This window comes from Boleophthalmus pectinirostris, unplaced genomic scaffold, assembly GCF_026225935.1.
Source record: "Boleophthalmus pectinirostris isolate CB_2022bp ecotype Guang Dong unplaced genomic scaffold, ASM2622593v1 HiC_scaffold_17, whole genome shotgun sequence".
NCBI lineage: Eukaryota > Metazoa > Chordata > Actinopteri > Gobiiformes > Gobiidae > Boleophthalmus > Boleophthalmus pectinirostris.
Window position 1 is genome coordinate 28,776,308 of NW_026571115.1, and position 24,805 is coordinate 28,801,112.

General features: G+C 38.9%; 1 protein-coding gene across 1 annotated transcript in view; it reads right to left on the reverse strand.

Moving 5' to 3' along the window:
• cacna1aa (calcium channel, voltage-dependent, P/Q type, alpha 1A subunit, a) overlaps positions 1-24,805 on the reverse strand; it is a 149,318-nt gene that overhangs the window by 11,592 nt on the left and 112,921 nt on the right. The window contains exons 33-47 of the mRNA XM_055152342.1: positions 24,456-24,620; positions 23,989-24,099; positions 23,539-23,622; positions 22,751-22,753; positions 21,789-21,905; positions 20,332-20,397; positions 20,042-20,139; positions 19,409-19,559; positions 18,454-18,581; positions 15,768-15,864; positions 10,142-10,247; positions 8,595-8,702; positions 3,911-4,014; positions 1,843-1,955; positions 880-1,006 (exon numbers count right to left, since the gene is read on the reverse strand). Of these exons, the coding sequence (XP_055008317.1) occupies positions 880-1,006; positions 1,843-1,955; positions 3,911-4,014; positions 8,595-8,702; positions 10,142-10,247; positions 15,768-15,864; positions 18,454-18,581; positions 19,409-19,559; positions 20,042-20,139; positions 20,332-20,397; positions 21,789-21,905; positions 22,751-22,753; positions 23,539-23,622; positions 23,989-24,099; positions 24,456-24,620 (1,578 nt within the window). The remainder of the gene's footprint in view (positions 1-879; positions 1,007-1,842; positions 1,956-3,910; positions 4,015-8,594; positions 8,703-10,141; positions 10,248-15,767; positions 15,865-18,453; positions 18,582-19,408; positions 19,560-20,041; positions 20,140-20,331; positions 20,398-21,788; positions 21,906-22,750; positions 22,754-23,538; positions 23,623-23,988; positions 24,100-24,455; positions 24,621-24,805) is intronic.

Genomic DNA, 24,805 nt, shown 5'->3' on the forward strand with positions numbered 1-24,805 from the left:
CTTCCACCTAACCTCGTGTCTATCACAAAATGACATGTTCTTGAAGCAGAGTGGGTTCACAGAATGATCTGAAATACGTAGAAGACAGTGGAATGCTGTGGGTCGAGACTCTTGCATGGGTTGGTATGACATGGCGGGAGTCGGGGAGAGGGCCATGTCAGTACTACGTGATATATCCACAAAGCTGCAGATTCAATGAGGGATGAGAAGTAGAAGTAACAAGTACAGTAACAAGCGAATAAATACAACTTCAACAACTATTTACAGGGTTTCTTATCAAAACATACCCGGAGATGTGGTTTCTTTCATTCACACATCATGTTCAGGAAACTCGACTTTTGAAATACTTTGATAATTGGATATTTTTGCATTTCATCTACCTAAAAAATATTCAAATATATAGGCCCGTCATAATAATTGATGAAAAATGTATATGAAAAATTGAACAATACTGTAGTTTTGTTTGTACTGGATGGGACCTTGTTGTTATTTTTCTGTACTCTGATAAAATTTGAGGTATAGAGGGTTGAATAATTACTGCTATTACTTACAGTGTCGACCCAAATTAACTAGCGTTTCAAATTATTGCACTTCAAAATTTGTTATTGTGGCGTAACATGAAGTTTTTAAGACCAGGTATAGGGCCTTTAATCTTGAATGAATGGCAAAACTCAAGGAAGACCAAAGAGAAAGACTTAAACGTGTGAATGAAACAAAACTACTAATACTAGGTACATTTTCAGCATTATAAAAGACCACTGCTAGAACTTAGATAATTGGTAATCATAAGGTTAGAAATATCCAGGACTAAATATTATTAATACATATAATCATTTTTAGCATCTTCTTTTCCTATAAATACTGACAGATTCCTTGTACCTGTGAGTTGCTCATGCCCAGGCCGTCAGGGTGTCCCTCGGGGCTCCAGCTGCCCACCTTCTGGGACATCTCCTGGGCCCGAGCGGTCACCCATGACTGGCTCTCCGGGATGCCTCCTCCCTCAGACCTGGAACACACAAGCACACAGCTTACACTTCATGGGATGTCTCAATATTCTATAGGGTAGTTTATATTAAGATAAAGCAGTTATATGATTGACTGTCTAATACAAATATTTTTACCTGGTTTATACTTATGTATCTGTAATTGTCTAACCACTTGAAAGCTAAACTGGACACATTCTGAGTAAACTTGTTATTATAAAGTAGAGTAATGTTGGTTCTAAAAAAGGTACTACAGTCACAACTGAACTGTGTTGCCAGAGTCTTAACAGATAGAGCAGATGGCAGATAGAGACACATACAAGTTTGTCTCATTCTCAGTATATGGACAGACCAGACCTCATGTGAAAGATCAGAACCTCCAGAATTCACTCACTGTGCTGCAGAGGCTGCACTAGCACTGATTCATGATTGATATGAATAGTCACTACGTAAACCCAAGCACTTGCAGCCAGAGAGAGGCATTTTAGTTTAACCCAACAAAAATTTCAGCACTGAAACTGGCAACTCAAATGAGAGACTCATGTGAGGCTGCTTTCTGATTGAAAATAATAAATAAATGGGACATCACGTCTAATGTTTTTGTAATTAAGAATAAAGTACAGCATTACCATTGTTTTCGGTCAATGCAGTAAACAAATAAACAAAAACATGTTTACCTCATATCTGGGAATAGGTCAATTCATGAAATTTAAAATCAAAATCTTACAAACATTTCCTTCAGTACTAAAATGTGCATCAGAGCAATGACTGTTCCCATTTAAAGAAAGTTCTGACACAAGACTCCATACTTGAATGAACCATGAACATACTGGTAAATAAGGATATGAGGTGGACTCACAGGGTGTTGCCCAGGTCAGTGTTCTCTGCTGGGGGTAGGGCATTGAGGCCCACCCCTCCGTCCTGGGCCGGCGACGGAGGCTCCACGCGCTGAAATAGTAATGGCGTTCGGTTCTGTGTGAGATACACATACAACACGGCCACAGGCGGCTATCAGGCAGACTGACAGGGGGATGCAGGAAGAGGGAGCACAACCCAGGCACATGGGAAACTAAAGGAAGCGCCATGGCAACGGGAGGGACCGGCACATTAATTGTAATTATAACATAAGAAAAATAAAAAATAAATGAAAAATAAATGAAAAATAAATTGAGTAAGCATAACTATAGAAACTATAACAGCACAGTGGTAGTAAAAATAACTAGTAGTAGAATGGACTACCACAGGCCCTGGTTGGTAAATCACTGTATTTACACTGCAACATTCCTGTGAGGAAAAGCATATGGAACTCCAAATACAAAAATCATATATGAGGCAAAATATATATATATAAAAAAAATAAAAAATCTATTTTTCATAAAGAGAATGTAATGTAATAAATTAATCTACTCCATAAATGTAAATGCACATAGCAATATACTTCTAATAGTGAGGAGAAAACAATCTGAACAAAACTTGGCGTTGTTTTTAAGTGAATGCATGCAGCATCTTAACAAGCAGATTAACATCCATTACACATCATTGCAGATTTTAACCTTCAAATTAAATAAAAAAGAACTTATTTAGTATTGCATTGTAGTGCAAAGGCATACGGTTCAAGCAAACCTTGTCCAGCAGATGGCAGCAATGCTATATATAAAGAGTGGGTCATAAAATGAATTGAAATTATGACTTGAACAATCACAGACTGAATCCTCTGACACTGGATTTTTATTTGTGAAGAGTTCAACTGCAAAACCTGAAAAGTGAAGTAAAAACCGTGTTACGTCATTCTTAGTAAAAATTAAGCCAAACACGATTTAACACTTTACAGTAGAGTAAAAGCACGACGATAGGGTGGAAATCACACAAGTAAAATGATGCTAGTTACACTGTATCCAGGATCGCATCTTTTTCATTATACTTCATTTCATGGGAGTGTGATTGAGTCATTGATAGTGATGGGCAGATCAATACCAAAATATCAATATACTGACACTAACAAATAAAGTAAAAAGTATTGATTCTCAGGGAAAAAACATTTTTGTTTTGTTTTGTTTTTTTAAAAGATTCCTTTATATTAATAAAAAAAAAACTTAATAAAATAAAACATTGTCTATATCTGGGATGTCCAAACTATGGCCCTGGACCAAATTCAGTCCTCAGACCAATTTTTCTTGGCCCTTGGGCTTCTAGGTGGATTGGTCCATATAACCTTAACAGTACATTTTACTACACGTGTTTGAAAATCTACCTTGATGAAGCAGATATCAAATATTTAGTGTGTCCTTTTGAATATCTAAGCACAAATAAATGTCTGATGACTCATTCCAACCTGGTTTAAATGCACATTTTAAAATTATTCTCTGTACTGACCACCAGCTCTTCTTTTCATCTGTGTTTTGACATGTCATTAACAAAACAACAACAACAACAACAACAACAACAAACAAACGTTTGAACACCCCTGGTTTATGTTTAAATGTATCTGCACATATATATTCATATTAATTGTAGAGAAGTTTCATTGCATTTTATTACAAAACATATTAGTACTGCACATGTAAGCCATAATAGTTCTTGGTATGAAGTAGTAGTAGTAGTAGTAGTAAATCTCAAAAACAATTGCCCATCACCAGTGATTAATCCACACCCAGTATGAAGACTGTAAATTGCCTGGGATGTTGGTATTTTAAGTCATTCTAAATAAACCATTTTTCAAAACCTATAACTAACGCACATGGCAGATATGGTTAAAGACTTCTCTGTTTTTGCAGTTGAACTCCATTGGTTACAGATATACCGACAGAGCACGTTTTCTACTGTGGTCAGAGTGTCTCACAGCCCATGTTTGTGAAGAACCAGTCCTGTTGGCATAATACGTCAGTCTGCCTTAAGGCTTCAGGCAGGATGCAGTGTGCGCCCCCTACCTGCTCGTCGCGGAGGGCCTGGGAGCGCTTGATCTTGCTCTGCCTGTAGTACTCCATAATCATCATGGCTGCGTAGATTTTGCCCACTGTCAGGTCTGTGGCTGCTGAGAGAATGACAAGTTACCCTGCAAGATTAGACCCTTTGGTATGGACCCTGAGCAAGGAATGGAATACATGCACATCGACAACGGCAAAGGTCTTTTCACAGTCAGATCAGATTGAAATAATTTAGAGATTTTCTTTTTTATTATTATTATTTTTTGGTGTGAAAACCAAAAAATAAGTGTAACATGCACTATCATTCATACTCATTGCAAGGTAAACAGAGGCATATAAGGCATAAATATAAAATGCAATTGTGTACATTCATTTGTTGCAACTAAACTGGCCATACATTGTGCAAGTGTTTTTCTTTTTTTTTCTTTTTTAGAAGTGAAGCTTCTAAAAACTTCTAAACCTTCTATTAATCCTGCACTGCAAGATTAAAGAAACATTTAGAATTACAATCTAAATTTGAGCAATTTTGACCTTTTTTTAAAATTCTTGATAAGACTTATATTAATAAACCTTTCATGACTTTTTTGACTGGTTAAGTTCCATGATGATTTTAGTCAGAAATCAGAATCAAAAGATAATCAAGTAAAAAAAATCCTCTTAATATTTAAAGGTACAGTATGTAACTTTCTGGAGAAGGAACATCACCTGCATGATTCCATGGAAATAGAAAGTTAAACCCATACTCTGGAACATTCTCCATGGAAGCAGATACATTTTGTGCATAATGTGGAATTTTATAGCCAAAGGAACAACATTTCCATGGAAACAAGCAGCAGGAGATCCTTCTCCAGGCCAAGTAAGGGTCAGGTTTGTGAAGATGCATCTACGATTTCACTGCAATAAAAACAACCAAAATGAAAAGGCATGCTTTTATTTTCGTCTATTTTTTTGGCTGCAAAGTTACATACTGTGGCTTTAAGTAGTCTCAGTAAGCATTTTTGAAATGTCCTAATGCATGTAGAGGCAAGCCGACCTGTCCCGTTAGCACTGTTGGGCAAGTTACTTTAAAACTGCAATGCGTTATTTATGACTCATTACTGACATTTCAAAGTAATTTGTTAATTACAATCTTACTCTATTTAAAATGTAAGGCATTACATGACTATTGCAGCACTTTAAGTTAGTCTCATCAAAGTAACTGTGAAGATGCTGAACTTTTGCGCCGTATGGACTAAACCAGGACTAAACCAAAACTGAACCACAGCTGAACCCGGATTGAACCAGGACTAAACCAGAACTGAACCAGGACTAAACCAGAACTAAACCAGAACTGAACCAGGACTGAACCACGTCTAAACCAGGACTGAACCGAGGACTAAACCAGGACTAAACCAGAACTAAACCAGAACTGAACCAGGACTGAACCACGTCTAAACCAGGACTGAACCGAGGACTAAACCAGGACTAAACTAGGTCTAAACTAGGGCTAAACCAGGACTAAACTAGGACTAAACCAGAGCTGAACCAGGTCTAAACCAGAACTGAACTAGGACTGAACCAGGTCTAAACCAGAACTGACTCAGTTCTAAACTAGGTCTAAACCAGGACTAAACTAGGACTAAACCAGAGCTGAACCAGGTCTAAACAAGGACTAAACCAGGACTAAACCAAAACAGGAACCAGAGCTGAACCAGGACTAAACCAGGACTGAACCGTGGACTAAACCAGGACTGAACCGAGGACTAAACCGAGGACTAAACCAGGTCTGAACCGAGGACTAAACCAGGACTAAACTAGGACTAAACCAGAGCTGAACCAGGTCTAAACCAGAACTGAACTAGGACTAAACCAGGTCTAAGCCGGGACTAGTCTTGGACTAGAACTTGGAATCTAGGACTTTCTCTGAAAGAACCCCGAGTCCATGGAACAGGATGTCTGCAAGGCGCAATCGGGCATCAGCTGCCGAGTAAAATATTACTTTTTTTCCCTGTAATGCCTTACATTACTGTGTTACAGCAAATAACAATGCATTACAGTAATTTGTTACTTTTATAACACTTTACTCCCAACACTGCCCGTAAGTAAAAAAGATATCTAAAAAAATAAAACTACTCTATTATTATTATTATAGTGTATTTTGTTTATCTGTAGCTCTATCTGTAGTGAAAAGACATCTATAGAGAGTTTGTCTATAGTGGGGCACCCTCTGATCCCAGGCACATGTTTGGGGCAGCAGTGTGTCAGTAGCATTGTGCTGGTGTCATGCATTTTTCTTGTGTGGATGCTGCGTGCATAGAGGTGGGAGATATAAGCTACAAAGAAAGACAGAAATGTTTTTTTTATGCATTTTGGAAGTCTAATCTCAATTCTTTGTTGAGCAATAGGTTAAAGGTGCTGTACTGTTTTTTTTTTTAACTTAATAAAGGTTACATTTGTTTTACCTCAGAACAAATATAATGTAAAAGCAGCTCTTAACGTCAAAATAAGTCTGCTGCGTGTTGTCTGTGTCTAATTACAGGGAGCACTGTTAGCATGCTAATTGTTGTTAGCATTGCAGTGATGGCAAAACTCATCTTTGGACTCTGAAAGTTGTGAAAAGCTCTTATAAACTCATTAGGAATACATAAGAAAAGTGTATAACAAGGTTAAAATGATCTAGTTCTGTTTTTCATGATTTTAAGATAGAAAAAAACAGGGACAGCGCCTTTAGCGTATGGCGTCGCATGCTAGGCGGAGCAGGCACGCATTTTTACAACTTTTGAAAACCTTTTTTTATTTTTTCCGCAAAACTATAGAACTAAAATCTACAGTCATTTCACGAGGTACATGATAAACTTAACAACTAAACTAAGAGAAGAATCCCATGCTATTTAGAACATGCTTGTAGCGATCTATGCTATGGGGTTAGCAGGTTTTGCTACACAATGTGCCCCTGAAATTTTATGTTAGCAAACGTTAAACTAAAGAACTATTTGCAATTTTCTAACTGCAGGGTTCCCACTCTTTTTCACTGATGAAATTTCAAAACTTTTTCATGACTTTTCCATGACCTAAAGTGAATTTTCCATGACTTTACGGCACCTACATGTGGAAATGATTACTGTATTTTACGGGCTAGTAGGTGCTCTGGATTATAAGGCGCACTGTCATTAAATGGTTTATTTTCAAACTTTTTCACAAATAAACCGCACTGAACTTTAAACGAAACGCAACAGTTAGTTGGGTCAGTTGGACTTTGTTTGTTGCGTTCACGGTGACTCTGGGCTTTGTTCAGTTGTGGCGTGTAGGGAGGGTGCTGTCTGTGACTGCTGGATTGTCGGCATGTTCGCAATGACTCAGTTGTTCAGTTGTGTCTAGAAGTGGCACATTGCACTCGCTTTTTCGGTTCATTCCTCCGTTCCATTCCTCGTTTGCGTGGAGTGATGAGTGTGGGGCTACGTGGTCGCTGTCTCCGTGCGCTGCGGGTGGTGTGGCTTTGTCATTTACTGAAGTCACGTCTAATAGCCCGAAAAATACGGTATACTTTCAGGGCTAAATATGAAAAGTAACCCTTTCCACTCACCTTATGGTTTGGTATTATAGTTTTTTAACATTCAAAATACTGTCAATGCATTTATTGTCACCTCTTTTAACTCTTTCCCCCTTGGACACCTACTAGGAACAATCCACACATATATTACTAGGGCTACCCATAGAGCATAACTGCATAAAAGAAAACGGACTTCCATGAGTGATTATAAATGATTCTCACACTCATGAACAGACATATTTGGTATCTCTGGAAACCTTAGACTCTGAACTCTTCATTTATGGATGTTTAAATGTGATTCAACTCATTTATAGGTGTATAACAGCTCACTGAAAATGAGAGTTTACCTGGTCAGGTGCAAAGTCGAAAACAAAAAACTACATTCAGCATCTGATATATGCATGTTCTGAGTCCTATATTAATAAAAAAAAATAAATTAAATATATTTGTCAAAGTATTTAAACAGATTTCAAATCACCAGATACAGTATAGCCAAGTGTAAACCTGTTTTTACCTGTTGTACACCTGTGTGGACCTAATTCATTTTTTAAATTTAACTCATTCAACTCATTTAGCTTATTCAACTCGTGGTCATATCACGTCTTTAGTGATATAGCGGAGGTGTCAAAACACGTCATTAAGGATACAAGGGGGTTCGTCAAATGTCGTCTTCATGGGGGAAAGAGTTAAACAAAATGCGCAGACGCTCGGAAATAATCATAATATCCTAATGATAACTTAACAGAATGCTGGAGTCGCGTGAAAGAAACACTAAAATTCCATGATTTTTCCAAAACTTTCATTGAATTTACAAAATGCCGTGACTTTTCTGGGCTGGGAAAATGACATTTTCAGTTTACATGACTTTTCCAGGATTTCTATGACCGTGGGAACCCTGTAACCGTGACCATTCAAGCGGCAATGTTGACGTACGGAGGCATTATTATTATTACTAGTCTAATTCTGTATATAACCAGATGGTAATTTCTGTCAATATCCCCCACCGCTGCTTATGTGTGCTAATTTCGTGTCATGTACTGCCTGCATCAGAGGGTGCAGCAGAGACCCAGGAAAAGGACTGGCTGGTTGGTGGAAGCGTCCTCTAGTGGCGTGGACAGGAACTCGTGGTTTGAACATTTACCACCCTCCGTAACTCACCCTTATGGGGAGTAACCAATAAATCCAAGGTCTTCTGCGACAGGTTGGGCCAGATCGCAATCATCTCCTTCCTCAGCTCGGCGTCCATCTGGTGCTTGTCTATGCCGCCTGTAAATAACACCCATGCAAACGCAAACGCACCCACGGACGGACAGCATGCATACCACACCAAGCGGCATGCAAAGAAAGTGAAAATAAAACCGTTGAAAAACAGAGAGAGAGAGACACATATGAAAAGAGACAAAAGACATAATTAGTTAGTAATTTGTTAAATCATCGTTAAAATCGTCAAAACATTTGTTAAATACTTAAGTAGCAATAGAGTTGTTGAGTGATGATGGCACTTCCGGGTCCACGCAGAGACGTAAACAGCTGATTTCTAGTTATGTTTTTCTTTCTTATTCATTAAAAGAGACAATTACCTTTCAAGAGTGTAAGATTAACCACAAATTGCATCAAATATGTGAATGATATAGTAATAATCGATCATAACATAGGATTATCAGTGTAATATATGAAGCCAGGGTAATAGAGCACACAGTACTTCAAATTTAGGGGTTCTTAATTTCTCTTTCTCTTTCCCTTTCCCCCGTACTAATTTCAGAAACAGAACCAACGGGCGTTATTACAGCATTATCACTAATATAACGGTACACCAAACATACACAAAACGGCAGTGGCACCTCTGAAAGGGAATAAAAATAAACACATTCTACTATTAAATTCATAGAACACGTAAACAATAAACAATATCTCACTGTACAGCCATTTCCTTAGCGATATGGATGATTCTGTCAAAGTTACAACCACACATCAATGCTTATAGTCTTTTTAGTTTTAAACAACTGCAATCTCTTTTTAACGTGAGATGAACTGTCACTAAAAACGAGAAAATAGTGAACATGCTCATTGTTTTCAGTCAGCTGATGGGCCTGGATGTGACGTCACACTTAACAACTCTATTGACTTTACAATAATAATAATGAATAATGATAAAATTGTTAGCGGTTAAAGGTCCGATATTATGCCACCTTTCTCTGGCTTTTTGTAAACTTTTACATTTCATTACTAAATACGTAATGAAAAACCCTCTTTGAACAAGTGCAGTGCTGCCCATCTTCGGATAAGACTGGCGCCCTCTGCTGGTAAGACAAAAAAAGAAGCAACGATCTTAGCAACAGATGCTAGCAGATAGTTATGCTTCGTAGTGAAGGAAGAACCGTCCATGTGAAGTTGTATGGACTTGTGTGTGGAAAAAAAATATATACAAAAGTTATGTTTGGATGACAACACTACAACATGATTAAAAGCTCAAAAAAGCCAGTTTGCATAATGCAGGACCTTTAATAAACTACTCCGGCAATATCAAAACACACACGATGTACCACCATTAAGCTACACCACACCAATGACGAAGTGCCCAAGAGGGTTGTGGGTTCGCAGCACAATAATACCAGTATTGGCTGCTCTACAAGGAAACAAGCAGAAGACAGCATGTGAAAAGCAAGGGGTGAAAAAAGCAAAGGTAGTTTCCAAACCTTCCGTACCCTTGGCGATCTTGATATCCAGGGCCGTGCGTATGAGCGCCATCAGGGTGGAGTTGAAATGCACCGTGTTGTCGTCGGCCACGGGCAGGTCCATTCGCAGCAACCTCTGTGTGACAAAGCGGCAACCGAGAGACAAGAAGTGAGGCGCTGCGTTTGGCGTCGTCGGCAGGATCTCCGAGTTACAAAGGGGAGACGGACCGGGAGAAGTTTTACGGGGGTTGGAGCGCTTTCCGAAACAAGCGCTAGAGCTTTGGGAGAGTTTTGGACGGACAATCAGCATTGGCATTTGCAAGGGAAACATTTAGCTCCCCTTTGAGGTTTGGAGATTCCTGATATTTGGTCATATATACAGGATAAATCAATAAATAAAACGAATAAAACAGCAATAAATCGTGTTTTATTTATTGATTCGTTTTAGAGTCAAAGTAGGATTGTTAAAAAAAAGTCACTAGCTATTATTGTGACATTTATTTCGAGAACAGTACAGGCATGCAGCATACTCCGTCATGCTCCCAGTGCGGTGTCGGCAATCCAAGCATAAACAACACGACCCCATTCCTTCTTGCTCTGCAGCCCCATGCAGCATGCAGCACACAGTATGCTAGTACGGAACAAGCAGCTAGCAGCCACACAATGTTTGTACTCTGACAATACATCTAGAAGGGAAAATTAGTATGTTATGGAGCTACACTGGAATGATAAGTAGATAAATAGAGTATAATGCTCTATGAAGCTGTCTACAGTGGTATCTACAATGTGAAAATGGGCAGAGACTGTTCATCCAGTGTTAATAGGTGAGAGAGCAGCATTCTGTGAATACACAAATAAGAGGAAATTAAGATAAAAAGCCACAGGAAAGAAACGCTATAGGTGAGATAGAAATGGCGTTTGTGTATGACAGAAAGGAAAAGCAACCAAGCTTTGATACTGAGGGAAACTGAATACTAAATAAAATATGTTAAGCAAGCTAAAAAAGAGAGAAAAAATATCTCGAGAGAGTGGAGCTACAGAGATCCCAGCTGAAGATAGTGCCGGGACATCAGTCGGTGGAGCCAGTACGGCCATTGTTCTCTGGGCTGTCCAATAGGAGCACATATAAATACTGAGGGATAGGACCATAAGGCAATCAATGACATCTTTAAGGATGTCATCACTTTAATAAGGAAAAAGTAAGGTGTCTAAGCCCATACCATGCATGAATACAGTTATGCTATTGTAGACCTGCCACAGTAATTACTAAACCAACATACGTGTCATTATGTGAAAGAAGAATACATGCATCCCGAATTTTGGACTTCCGGTCATCGCGCAATGTAAACTGGGAAGGATCCTCTGAAAAAATGAGCATCAAATCGCCATGTTTGATTTCCTAGTGAGATGCATCTATTGTCAAACCAGATCTTTCTTTTGAACCATATCGCTTTTGTTTCTGGTTCTGATATTGTCATATTTTAGTGATGGGATTCAGGCATCGTAATTGTGTGGTTGTTGGATGTCCTAACAACAGAAAACGGCTCGAGAAATGGGCTTCGGAAGTTTACGAACTCCATAACTGCAAAAGGGGATCAGATCTGTGTGACTGCAAATCTCCGTTCAAACTGTTTTGCTTCCCAATGGAATTGAAAAATAGTGAAAGGTGAAGGCGATGGGCAGAATTGATACGCAGGAAGGACGAAAAAGGAAACCTTTGTCTGCCTAAGAAATCATCCTGAGTTTGCAGCGAACATTTTGTATGTGGAGCGCCATCAAAGTAAAATCCCGATCCCTCGCTCAACCTTGGTTACGAATTTAAAAAGTCAACGCCAAAGCAAAAGGCACCAGCTGTTCGCCAAGAAACACCTTCCACTGCAAAGGGACCAAGACTTGATGTTAGTGTAAAGTCAGTCAAACAAGAAAGTGCCTGCTTGTCTTCGAAGGATCCTTCTCAGTATGCACTGCGCGATGATCGGAAGTCCAAAATTTGGGATGCAAGTATTGGCTTAGTATTAGGGGTGCACTGGTACGCTAAAACCATATTCAGTTTGGTTTAGGGAGGCAGCGTTTAAGATCAGAAACATCATTGCTACACTCACAAACTGATAGACTAATAAAGAAGTGTTGCTAAGTTGCTAAACTCCAAAAACTCCAGATTCTAGAGAGTCGCTTAATAGTGTCCCCAATGGAAACACATGACGCTTGTGAACTTTTGCTGTGCCACGCTAAAGAACGCCGCACTAGATTTTATGATGAAATATCTCGTTTGGAGGAAACATGCTTTAGCTCAGTCTGTTGTGCATTCTAAAACAGAAGCTTACAGATATTTATATGGACTAAATGTGTCAACAGCCTCTGGAAACTAAAGCTGGGGGACTCCCTTTGAGACTCAGTCCCTGGAGATAGCCCACCACTGAACATATGCTCATCTGGCGTTTTCTTATAGTCTACTGTTATAAATACAGAATTGGAACTGGTCTGAAATGAACTATGCAATGGACTATGGAAGGACATGGGTGAGCTGGGACGCCATGCAGGTGAGGGGGAGGTAGGGGGCGATATATAGAAATGGCAGAGGGGGGGCTGGAAACAGAATAGAACTGCATTGACGAGAGAAGACTTGCGGATTGGAATAAAACTGCTGGGGAGGAGGCTAGGAGCTGCTATGGAAGGTGTATGGGCAACCAAGGGCTCTCGGAGAAAAGCACAGTGCTGACACAGGCCCTTCTGCTCTCTCTACCATGACACAGAGTGGGTCCCTGAGCGGGTGGGGTCGGGTGGAGGGTGTGGGAGTGTGCTATGTCTATCCACAGAACGGGACCGGACAGAGGACGCAAGTCTAGTGGACCTTCTAAGCCATGCAGCACATAGTCTAGCCTGTGGAAGTTACCTAACAAGACTTTTTTCTGTGTTGCTATGGGTATTGTAAGGGTAGGGCTGAATGATTTTGTGAGAAAATATCTAATTGCAATTGATTTCAGATATGATTTGATGAAGCAATCCTTCATTTGTTTTGGAGCGATCCATGATAGAAAAGGTTTCAGTGATCTGGACAAAGTTTTCTTGGAATTGAGGCATTTTGGTAAACCGTTCTGATGTTATTATCACTCTCATAAGTGTTAACAATAATAAGTTCTGAATTGAAACTTGATATTGGTTTCTGAATTGAACATTTTGGTAAACACTGAATGTTTAGCCAAAATGTTGTGACATTATGAGGTTGATAATAACTTTTGAATGATTCGTCGAAAGGTCTCTGGACCTTGTTCAGATGACTTCCTTTGAAACCTTGATGTACAGTACTTTAAAATTTGAAGATCTGTTTTGGTTCACACATTTTATGCATTAACACAAGCTAATACAGAGGTCAAATATATTTCAAAATATGTTAGTTGAGGTCTAGAAACTACAGAACAGGATTTATACATAATGAAGTTCCAGAGTTTGGACATACGTGTTGACAAAAATTGACTCTTGGTTTTTTGCTCATTCAGAATCAAAAGCTTGTTTTGATTTCAACAAATCCTTCAGCCCTACAGTAAAACAGAATGTATAAGCCTATCTGTAAGTGTACAAAGTAGTGTGTGTAACATGCGCACACTAGCTGAGAAGGTCCCTCTTTCCGTCCCCTCCTGTGGATACTCGGCTAACCCCGTCCTGCTAACAACTCGCTGCCCAACCGGTCCCACACCATGACACAAAGGCCACAACATCAACCAGCCGTCCCTACTTTCAAAAGAATACAGGAAAAGAAGAAAACGGAAATAAAGAAGAGACTGCCACATTAAAAAGGTTACACCACGTTCAGCGCTCAAGTCCCTGGCCCCACCCTCCCGTCCGGACCCCCTGCACCCGTGGCTCGGAGGGCGCCGTTGGGGGGTCCCGTTCTGACCTTGTAGGCTACCCGTGCAGGACACCTCTTCCCCAGGCCTAGTGGAGGACACATGTGCCTGAGCATGTCATACATATCCCTGCAACTGATCCTGCCACTGCCACCACCGGCCAGTGCCACCAAGCCCCCAACCGAGATAAGGGAGAGAGATTGAGAGAGAAAGGGAAAAGCGCTTGATTAGGAGTGAGTTCAAATAGCATATCACCAAGGAAGGAAGAGAACAGGGGAGAAAGAGAGACAGCGAACTGCACTGTAAAATGCGAATATCTACACAAGTTAAAATGATTCTTATTCTGTGTATTCATCTTGATCTGAGTTGGCTTGTAAATGGCTTTAATTTTTGGACCTATATTATTTTATTTGTTTCAAAATGTATCCTTATCTTACATGGGCACGGATAGGGTCAACAGCAGCCTGCTTTTCCATGGTCAGAGAACCGCAGCAACTGATGTCACCCAAATTTAACATAACCAAACATTTCTTAAATAAATAAAAACTAAATTACAACTGAATTATACTTTATAATCATAAGGTCAATCTCAGAATTCGGAAAAAGATGTCTTGTAAGTCCAAGTTTGTGGTGCTGTGAGTTTGGGATGCTTCCAGTTTACTGGCAGCTTTTTCTGCATTTATTTCACTTGTCTGAGCCTTTATGCCATGTTTTAATGTCTCTTTAAGTAATGCTTGGGTTCAGCTAATGTTAGACACCTTATGCACTGGAAATATAACGTCAATCTTGATACGAATGTACTAGTTTGGATGCGAACCATGTTGACATCACTAGAAATATGGTGGTTTATCACAAGATCAAGTCTGCGTTTGATGAGAAATTATTATTTTCTACTTATATCTGCTTTTTGTCATCTTGTTTTTGCCTGGTTTTGTGTTTTCTATTGTCCAATCATCTAGCTCCTCTTTAGCTTAAGCAGAACTTCAGGTAAAGAGGGCTAGACTGGGCTTAGACAGATTTGGAAGCTAATAGCATAAGCGGTCTGCTCCACACTCTTCAAATGAAGCTTACCAGATTGCTACTAAGCAAACAATATAAACAAACCTTAACAGGTTGAATGAAATAGGTCCATTCAGTAAATACTTCTAAACTAGTCAACTCAAAAAGATAAATATTCATTTAAGTCATTTTAAATCGTGTAAATTTTGACTTTTTACAGTGGAGTCTTAACACAAAGAACAGAAAGAGATAGTTACCGGGCCAGTTCGGACTATTCTGAGTACAATACTAATATACTATGTAATATTTTAGACATTTTGTAGTACCCTGTGCATTCAGCAGATGCATGCGTTTCAATAGCGGAGTGGGCATAGCTTGGTGGCATGTACAAGCTCATATTGAGGCGAGGTGAGAGGGGAGGAAGAGGTAGGGGTGTCAATGCAGTTTCTTTCCCCCAACCCCCAAAAAACCAAGAACAATGCAACACTACAGTGGGCAACCGTAGCTTGCTCTATCATAGCCATGGCTCCACACCAAGCAAAAGAAAACGTTTACAAAAAAAGTTTGAGTTTACGATATGACAAAACATCCTCAGATTTCATTTCTCAATTCACTTTTGTCGCATGCGTCTCTAGGTGTCTGCATTGTCCCGCACATTCTCTAAGCAGTTCAGAATGCAAGTCAATAATAATATAATGGTGGAAAAACGTTGTAAAATATAAATGATAAAAAAATAAGCAGCATTCACTCCATTCCTGGATGCTGTGGCTAGCAGGTGTGTTTGGAAAGTTTCGTTAGAATAGAAGCCAAACCTTGCAGGCCACCCTATGAGGGCATTTCTTGCCTAAGCCGAGAGGCGGGTCGATAACTCGTAATAAACTGTACATGTCCTTATAATGAATGCGCCCGCTGCAAGAAGAATACAGGGGAGGTAAGAAACATACACACACGGACAGAGAAGACTCACATCCAGAAAGAGGAGACAACAAGTGGAGGAAGAGCACAAGTTTACAAGATCAAAGTATCTGGGAAACTTCACTGTAAAAACTTACATCCAAGTTAGTTAAAAAGGACTTCAGTCTTAATAAAAATAATTGTTTCAAGTAGTTTTGACAAGTTTACATCTATTAAGTTTTTGTTTTTTTCCCCCAAAAATCATCTGCTGGTGGTCCAAGATTTCTTATACTTTTTTATTTAAAATGTAATAAATAATGTAATTGTAATAAATAACATACTTGTATTAGTATTATTTTTATTTATTTATTTATTATTTACATTTATTTATTTATTTTTTATTATTTTATTTTACTGGTGTTATTGTTTTAGGACTAGTATAATTAAATCTGAGCATTTATTTTATCATTATATTATTACTGTTGTTGTTAGTGTGTATTTGTGCTGTACTTTGGAAACTGTGAAATGTGCTATTAAATAAAGTGGATGGATTGAAATATAAAAAAAAAAAGTAATAATAAAATGAAATATTCTCATACCAATAACCAAATCCAAGCTATTCAGAACTACTCATTTAGATTTAGATATTTTTCCCTAATTTGGATTAAAAGCATTCTACAGCATTCACATGATTTTTGTTCAGTGTTTTGTTTGTTTACACTCCATGTCCAACCCTAACTTGATGGTTTAACACTGTCATTAATTACACTGAACCGCTAAGAGCTTAATAGCTACTTGTGGCAAGCTACTCATCCCCCTTTGTTTCCCAGCTGTGAGTCTGTGTCTCCTCTTCTGTCCCTGCACACCAAACTGAGACTGTGGGAAATACGACTTACGATGTAACAAATTTGGCAATATTAAAAGTTTCACCACATCATTTTGTATCAAGTTGTAAGACATTAGACCTAAATACTAGACCTGTGTATCATTTGTTCATTTGTTTTTCAAAATAAAACCAAAAATTTGAGAATGAAAAAATAACAATTTTTTTTCATTATTTGTCTCCAAAACCAAAATGAAAAAACGGATGATTAGTTTTTTCAGTTTTTGATTTTGTGTTTAAATGAATAATGGACAAAAAGTATAACGTTTCCTGTTTCTGTGACTTAAACTGCGATGCCAGACTTTTGCATGACTAAAACAGGACTGATCCCAGGACTGAACCAGGTCTAAACCAGGACTGAGTGTCGGGCCGGGCCCAGAGGTGCGCCCATGTACACTGTCGGGTGATCAGGACTGAGACTAGGACCAGGCCGGGACTGAGACCGGGACCAGACTGGGACCAGATCGTGATTGAGAACGGGACTGAGACCGGAACCAGACCTTGACTAGACCGGGACTGAGACTGGGACCAGACTAGGACTGAGACCAGTTTAGTCCTGATTTAGACCTGGTTCAGTCCTGGTTCAGTCTGTATGTGGCGCAAAATCCCGGCATTGCAGTTTAAGTCACTGAAAAGGGAAACGGTCGTTATCCATTTTTTCCATTATTCATTTAAACACAAAATCGAAAACTGAAAAAAACAAATCATTATCTGTTTTTTCATTAGGATTTTGGAGACATATAATGAAGAAAATGTTGTTTTTTCATTTTCTTATTTTTTTTTGCTATGTATAATTTTATGTATTACTATTATTATTATTATTAATTCTTTTTACAGCACTTATTGCACAGAATCACATAGACTGAACGTTGAGTTTCAGATACCAGATCTGTGTAGGAGTTGGACACGTTACTGAAAAAAGCAGGGTGGAGCATATCATATTTATATTTAGGGAAAGAGGGACAGGTTTACATGTTTAGGTGGGATACATATTTGTACAGTGGATACGTGATAGCCTCATGACAGGTTATCGTCCAGGCTGTACAGCTGCAGGGACACAACCAACAATCTAGAGGGATCAGGACAATACTGCTAGAAAAATCAGTAAGGATTATGAGACGAAATATATTGTAATACAAAAATCACGAGTACAGACCTTAATATTTTAGAGGTTTAAGTTAATACTACAATTTATACATCAGTTTTTCTTGTATGTTTTAATTTTCTTGTTAAATTAGTGTTAAAATAAAGCTGATACTAGCAATTTCAGATAATACTATTCACGAGAAAAGTATTAAAATCTTACCCAAAACACTGACAATGATCATCCTCTGTGGATTTTTAGTATATTTGCCATTCAAACTAACTATTTTTCTTTCGCGAACATGCATTTGTTATGTCAAAGCTTTCTTAAATACAGGTTCAGGCAAAACTTTTCATCACCATGGTAATTCAAATATATAAAATAATAATATTAAAAATGTATTTAGTATAAAAGGTTGATTAATATAGGTTATGTAATTATGTGCTGTTACATGCTAAGACTAGTTTACTATCAAATATGGTGACAAATATTATCAGTAACAGTATGTGGATTAATGTTTTGAGTTTGTGCCGTGTTAAAATGCACTGAAAAGTTTAGTATCAGTACATATTAGTATTATTATATTGATGAGCTCCCGTTGGATTTTATAGGCTCGTATAGATTTGTATAGACTCACCAGGCTGCAGGGTCATACTCGGCCCATATCCTCACATACTCATCCAAGTGGTGCGGTCCCAGGATGGACGAGTCTCTGGTCAGGTACTCGAAGTTGTCCATGATGACGGCCACGAACAGGTTCAGCATCTGCACGTGTGAAGGGAAAGAGTCAATGCAAAACGACGAGCTTTTGCCAGAAATCTGAAATGCCGTCTACAATTTGTGAACTTCTTTGGTCAGGGTAGCAGTCATCTTGCCGGTGATTCACAAGGCATTCTGGGAAATTGCTCATACTCCCCAATTTCGAGTGTACCTCTGAAAAATCTTTGTTTGGAGGGGTATGTAGCCCTACCACTTACCCTTACCCCACGTACTTACCTGGATACATAAGCCACGATGCGATACATGTCTCAATACAGTGAGCTTACGATTCAATATGATATATTTCAAATCGATTCAATGCGGTTCAATAAAAAATAACTAACTAATAACTAAAAGTCTTTGTTAAACCACTTCTTGTGCAAAGTTCATATGAAACCCACCCATTTTAACAATCAAAACAGAGAAAATGTCCAACGTGTTGCATAAACGAGTTTCCTTCCTCTAAACAAGCAACAAAACTGTAGCTGTAACAAAATAATTCAGTAAAATCTACCAAAAAATACTCTTGACGATATATTGATATAGCAGCCCACAATATCGATACTGTATCATCGCATTAAACAATACGATATATCGATATTTCAACATTTTTGCACACCCCTAGTCTCTGCTGTTATCAGTTGATATCGGGTATCAGCAGATACTTAAAGCTGTGGTATCAAAATCGGAACTGTAAAAGCTGAATCGATGCCTCCCTAAAAATGAGTGGTGGAGATTGCTCTGCTTTTCCCAATTACAGGTCCATCTGACTTACATCTGGCTTTTGATTTACACACAAAGCAGCCTGCTAAGTGTGTTAGGCCAGTACTCACCAGGAAAGAACAGAAGAAGATGAAGGAGACGAAGTAGAGGTACGCCACCTGGCTGCCACACACAGGCCCATCGTTCCCGGACATAGCGTCACACTCTTTGTTCCCCAGACACGCCAACATGATATCATGCCACGCCTCCCCTGTGGCACTCCTGCAATGCAAACATTAGTCTATTAAATGCTCATATATTCTATACTATACACATACACTATATAATATCTGCTCATATGTACTATATAATATCTGTTTCAATTATGTAGGGATGTAGAGTTTTAGTCATTCCGTCAAAAGAGTCTTTGTCAGCCCAAATTTCAACTAATCATTTTAACTGGGATTTATATATGCTTTTTAAAAAATGTGGTATTTATATGTAAAAAGACAGATTAAACTCACAAATGTATTCTGTCTTTACATAAATACATTGTTTCGTAGTACTTTCTTCTGCATATATCTGCTCGTGCTGGTGTTTCTTATGAGTGCGATTTGGGTTAAATACATGGAGATATGTAATAGCTTTGAGAGCTTTTGCCACGCCTCCTCTTAAGTCGACTAATCGATTGTCAGCTTACGTCTTTAATTAACCGAGAAATTCTTTAGTTGACCACAGCCCTACAGTTATGAAATGTGAAGTACCTGAAGAGGAGCATGAGAGCTTGGATGAAGGTCCTGAAGTTGTTGTGCTGGTTGATTGCGCTCTCTCCATCTTCTTCTATGGCGATATTCCCAAACAGCTGTCAAGACAATTAAAGTTTGTTTTATATAGAGAAATATGCTGCCTAAAAATATCATCAATCTTGTATTTTTATAGATATCAATCCACAAGAGATATTGCTTCTCAATTCTGAACAAAATGGTTGATTTTAGCAACAGAAATAGTTAGAAAATCAAACAGTGAAACAGTGATTGGTCAATAAGTCTCTCACCTGCATCCCAATAATGGCGTAGATAAAGAAGAGCATGGCAATCAGCAGGCAGACGTAGGGCAGGGCCTGAGGAGGAGCACATCACATGTTTAAACACTTTGAATAATGGGAAGAATGCACTGGATTAACAGAACATTTTTAGACACTCAAAACTCTTAACCTAGAGTCATTTACTTGATATAAAGGTAAACTTGATAGAAAGAAAAAGACTTGATATGCATTTCGATGACAGAATAATAAAAAGCTTACAACGGCCAAAGCTTCCCTAATTCACACAATAGTTACAATAGTTATTATATACTGTATGGCATATAAAATATATGAAAACTTGCATGTAAATTGTAAAGGGGTATCCAACATGTAGCTTGGGAGCTCCCAATTAGAGGTCTGCGCGGGACAGAATTTTCAGTCCCGCTCCTACCCGCAAAGAATTGTAATTTTCACTCCCGCTCCCGCCCACATCTGCAATATTTTGTCCAGCGCCCGCCCGTAAATCCTGCAAATTGGGGACGTTTGGGTTACTTAAGCTCTATCAAACACGGAGAAGCAGAAAGGAATTGTCTAAAATGTGCGCGAGATTAGACCACGTCCGTAAGTTTAGGCTGCTTAAAATGCCAAATAAAATATCCAGCACAAATGATGTATGATAGGCAAACTTTAATCATTTGTATATTTTACTTTACTCATATTTAGTTTGTGGCCCGCGCCCGCAATGAGCTTTCAGAATGTGTCCCTGTTTTGCGTCGAGTGTGCAGGGCTTAACTCCCAATAGCTTTCCAGTCCCTTACAACTAGCTTGCCAAGGAATTTCTGATTTATACGATGTGGTGAATAACTCAAGTTTAATTGATTACCAATGTTAATGTATCATTTTGAAGCCTAACTGCACTAATAAATGGATAATAATAAGGGATGGACCGATCCAGCTTTTTCAGTTCTGATTACAATACTTTGACCTAAAGTATGGAACGGAAAATGGCACTTATTTCCTTAAAATACAATTAACTTATTGCAAAATAAATCCAATTACACGTTCTGGGTCAAATCAGCCTGTAGCCTTATTACATCCAATGAATATATCAAGGAAACCGATATCTGATCCAGCTCATTTTCCCGTATCAGTGCCAATATTCAATCAGTGCATCCCTAATAATAGTTTATGTTTTATAGGCATCTAATTGTACCACATCTAAGGCATGCCGTGGTTCTTACGCTGTAAATACTCAATTTCTTGCAACCTAAACTGAATAGCTCTGTGGCATTTTTGTTCCTTTTTAGAGCATTACCTGTAATTTTTTACTTTCCCCCAACTTTTCTTCACAAACTGAAACTTCGCTGATATAAAACAAAAAAAAAAAAAACTGATATAAAACTGATATAAAACTCACCAAAAAATAGAAAAGTATAAAAACCTGCCCTGCACAAGTGTATTTCTATATATTTAGTGCATGTATGTACCTTAAAGGACTGTACAAAGGTCCAGAGCAGGATGCGGATGGTCTCTCCTTGCCTCAGCAGTTTGATGAGACGCGCCGCCCTGAACAGCCTCAGGAAACTCAGGTTTATGAAGTTATTCTACAGCAGCAACACACAAGGCCAGAGGAGAGGGAAGGGTACAAGACACAGAGAGTGAGAGGGATCGTGGAGGAACAGAAAAATGTGTGCCACCACCCCCCGAGAACAAAACCAATGAGTTAAGGTCCCAATGAACACAAACATAACCAAAATGAAGTTTGAACAAGCCTCATCCAGGGTCTTAGAGTCAAACAACACAAGGAGAAGGCAGTCATCCAGTTGGTCGGGTTAATCCAATCATGTTATGTGGTGAGAGGAGAAGAGGAGAGCTGCGGGGCGTTACAGTGCAGGGGCTTTTCTCAGTGACAACCAAATGCACTAGGTTTGTCAGGCACGCACACCATCGAGGAGTCAGGCCCAGCATGCACATGGGACAGAGAGCATCATGGGAGCAGCAAAACAAGGGCGCGTCCAGATGAAATGGAGCTAATGCTAAGTGGTTGAAGAACTATGTGAAGTCAATGCTGTTTCTTATTCAAAAAGTAGAATCTTCTTCAACCAGCTGACCATACGTGTAATAATGTTTCCTGTTCATAAATGAGCCAGTGGCAGAACTTGTGTGGGATTTGTCAAAGTAAAAGCTCTAGCAGACACATGCAGCATGCACTTTGCTTTAACATTATATGTCACTGTTTGAATATTGTAACTTTCAGATAGGATATTTCTGAAGAATATACACACAGCATCAGTGACTTAACAGTCCTTAGAAAATATGAAATTTGCAATACAGTTTCTGGTATCAAAGTGGGTTTGAGGCCAAGCAGAGCATGCACAGTTCACAGCCATAACAATGGCTGGGATGCAGGACAAATGCAGGAAAATAAGATCTCCAAAAAATTACAAACCATCTACATGTGGATGTTGCAGATTTATGGTTTATAGCAGCAAATTTTTGGATTTTTGGTTCGAAGAACAACCAGAGAGGTTGACCAAGCCGGTTGTCATGGACACAGAGTCATAGTGCATTTTGATTGGAATAGCAGTAGTAGGCCAAGGGGTAAACAAGATCACAGGGGATCATCAATAAGTTTGAGGACGATTTAAAGAAAGCATGTAAAAAGATAAAAACAAGAAGATAGAAATCAACAGTCAATACACACAGTTCAGCAGCGCACAGGAGCCAAAACAAGGCAGGGACCAAGGCGCGGCTTGGAGAGTCATAAAAGTGAACGCAGTCAACTTACTCAAAATATTAGCAATAAAAAGGAATTCAGTAGTCTTCATCCAAAAAGAGGTGAATAAAGATTTTGTGCTTAAGAGTTACAAAAGAAATATTCATCTGATATACTGTACCGCAGTGGAATGTGGTGGATGTTTTACAAAAGGGTCCAAACCTGACTTGTATTAGTTGATTCTACAATGGCCTCAGTCTGTAGTACAGGTCTAAAGACATGTGTAGTGTTCAGTGTGTGTGTTCAGTGTGCATGTTCAGAGTCTGCTCTGTGACAGCCTGGTGTGGTGGACTCTCCCTCACAGCTGCATGTGGGACACTTATGTAAAACTTGTCACATGTTCATGCATGAACGAACCGGGCCACACTTAGGAGCCGTCCTTACAGTCTGTTCTAAACTCTTATATCCTACACCTAAGATACCATAAGATTTGAGTACATTTAAGAACTTGTGTCACTTACCCCAAGCTCTGTGACCAGAATGTCAGTGATGCTGCCCAAAACCGTTACACAGTCAAAAATGTTCCAGGCATCTTTGAAATAATTCTGTTAAGAGCACAGAGAAAATGGTGTGAGTCATGTTTTTACAGTAAGGCTAATCTTCTTCATTAGGAGCGTGGGTTATATTGGACACAGAGGAGGCTGCTGGTAAAATAAAGCAGCTTGTTCCGCCTGTTTCTATCACACACTATCTATACTTAATGAACAAATCCCCTCCCATTCTGTCATTCACACACCAACTCGTGGTCTATTTCTGTCAGTACAGCAGTTCCAGGAAAGTCTTGCTGTATAGTGAATCATAAACAAACATGTATTGACAATTATGGGAGTTAGTGGCTCAGTGGTTAGAGCAGTGGTCCATCCATCCTTTTTTTTTTTTTTTCTGAACAAAATTACAAGTTCTAAACTTACCAGGGCTCCAAAGGCGATGATCTTAAGCACACACTCCATGGAGAAGAGCGATGTAAACACGATGTTGAGGTTGGCTAAAACAGCTTCATATGTGTCAGATGCTCCATCATACTATAACACAAAACACACAGGTAAGCTAAATAAAATTATACTAGGAGGACTTTTTTAGCTTTTAACAATGTTATCAAATCCAAACATTTTCTCCAAACTCATACCATATCATACAACTGTTTAAATCACCTCTGTTAAACAACTTAGCCAGACAACAGCTGGTTAAAATCTATTTTCTATTTGTCTATAAAACAGTACAGGGTTTAACTTTCTACCTATGACGCAACAATTCTAGAAGAATTTTAACAAAGTGATTTCTGAGGCTCTGAAGCGTGAAAAAAACTAAATACAACTCCAGGTATGTTTTTGATGAGGAAACATGGTTAACAGATTAAAAAACCTTGCTGTAGTTGTACCTTCATCATGAGGACGATGGTGTTGAGCGCGATCATGGCCATTATGGTGTATTCAAACGGAGGAGACACCACAAACTCCCACATCTTGTACTGGAAGCTCAGTTTGTTCTGAGGCATGTGGCGAGTCAGAGGCCGGGCGTTTATGGCAAAGTCTATGCAGGCTCGCTGTGGAAACAAACAATAATATTCAGCTATTTTGAATGTGTAGTGTTGATTATATTGATATTACACTACAAAGAAGATCCAGGTTTTTCAGTTCCTATACAAATGTCGATACTATGTCTTTAAGTATCTGGCAACATCCAGTATTAACCAATACCAGTGTAGGGATTGAAAATGGCATTTGTTTC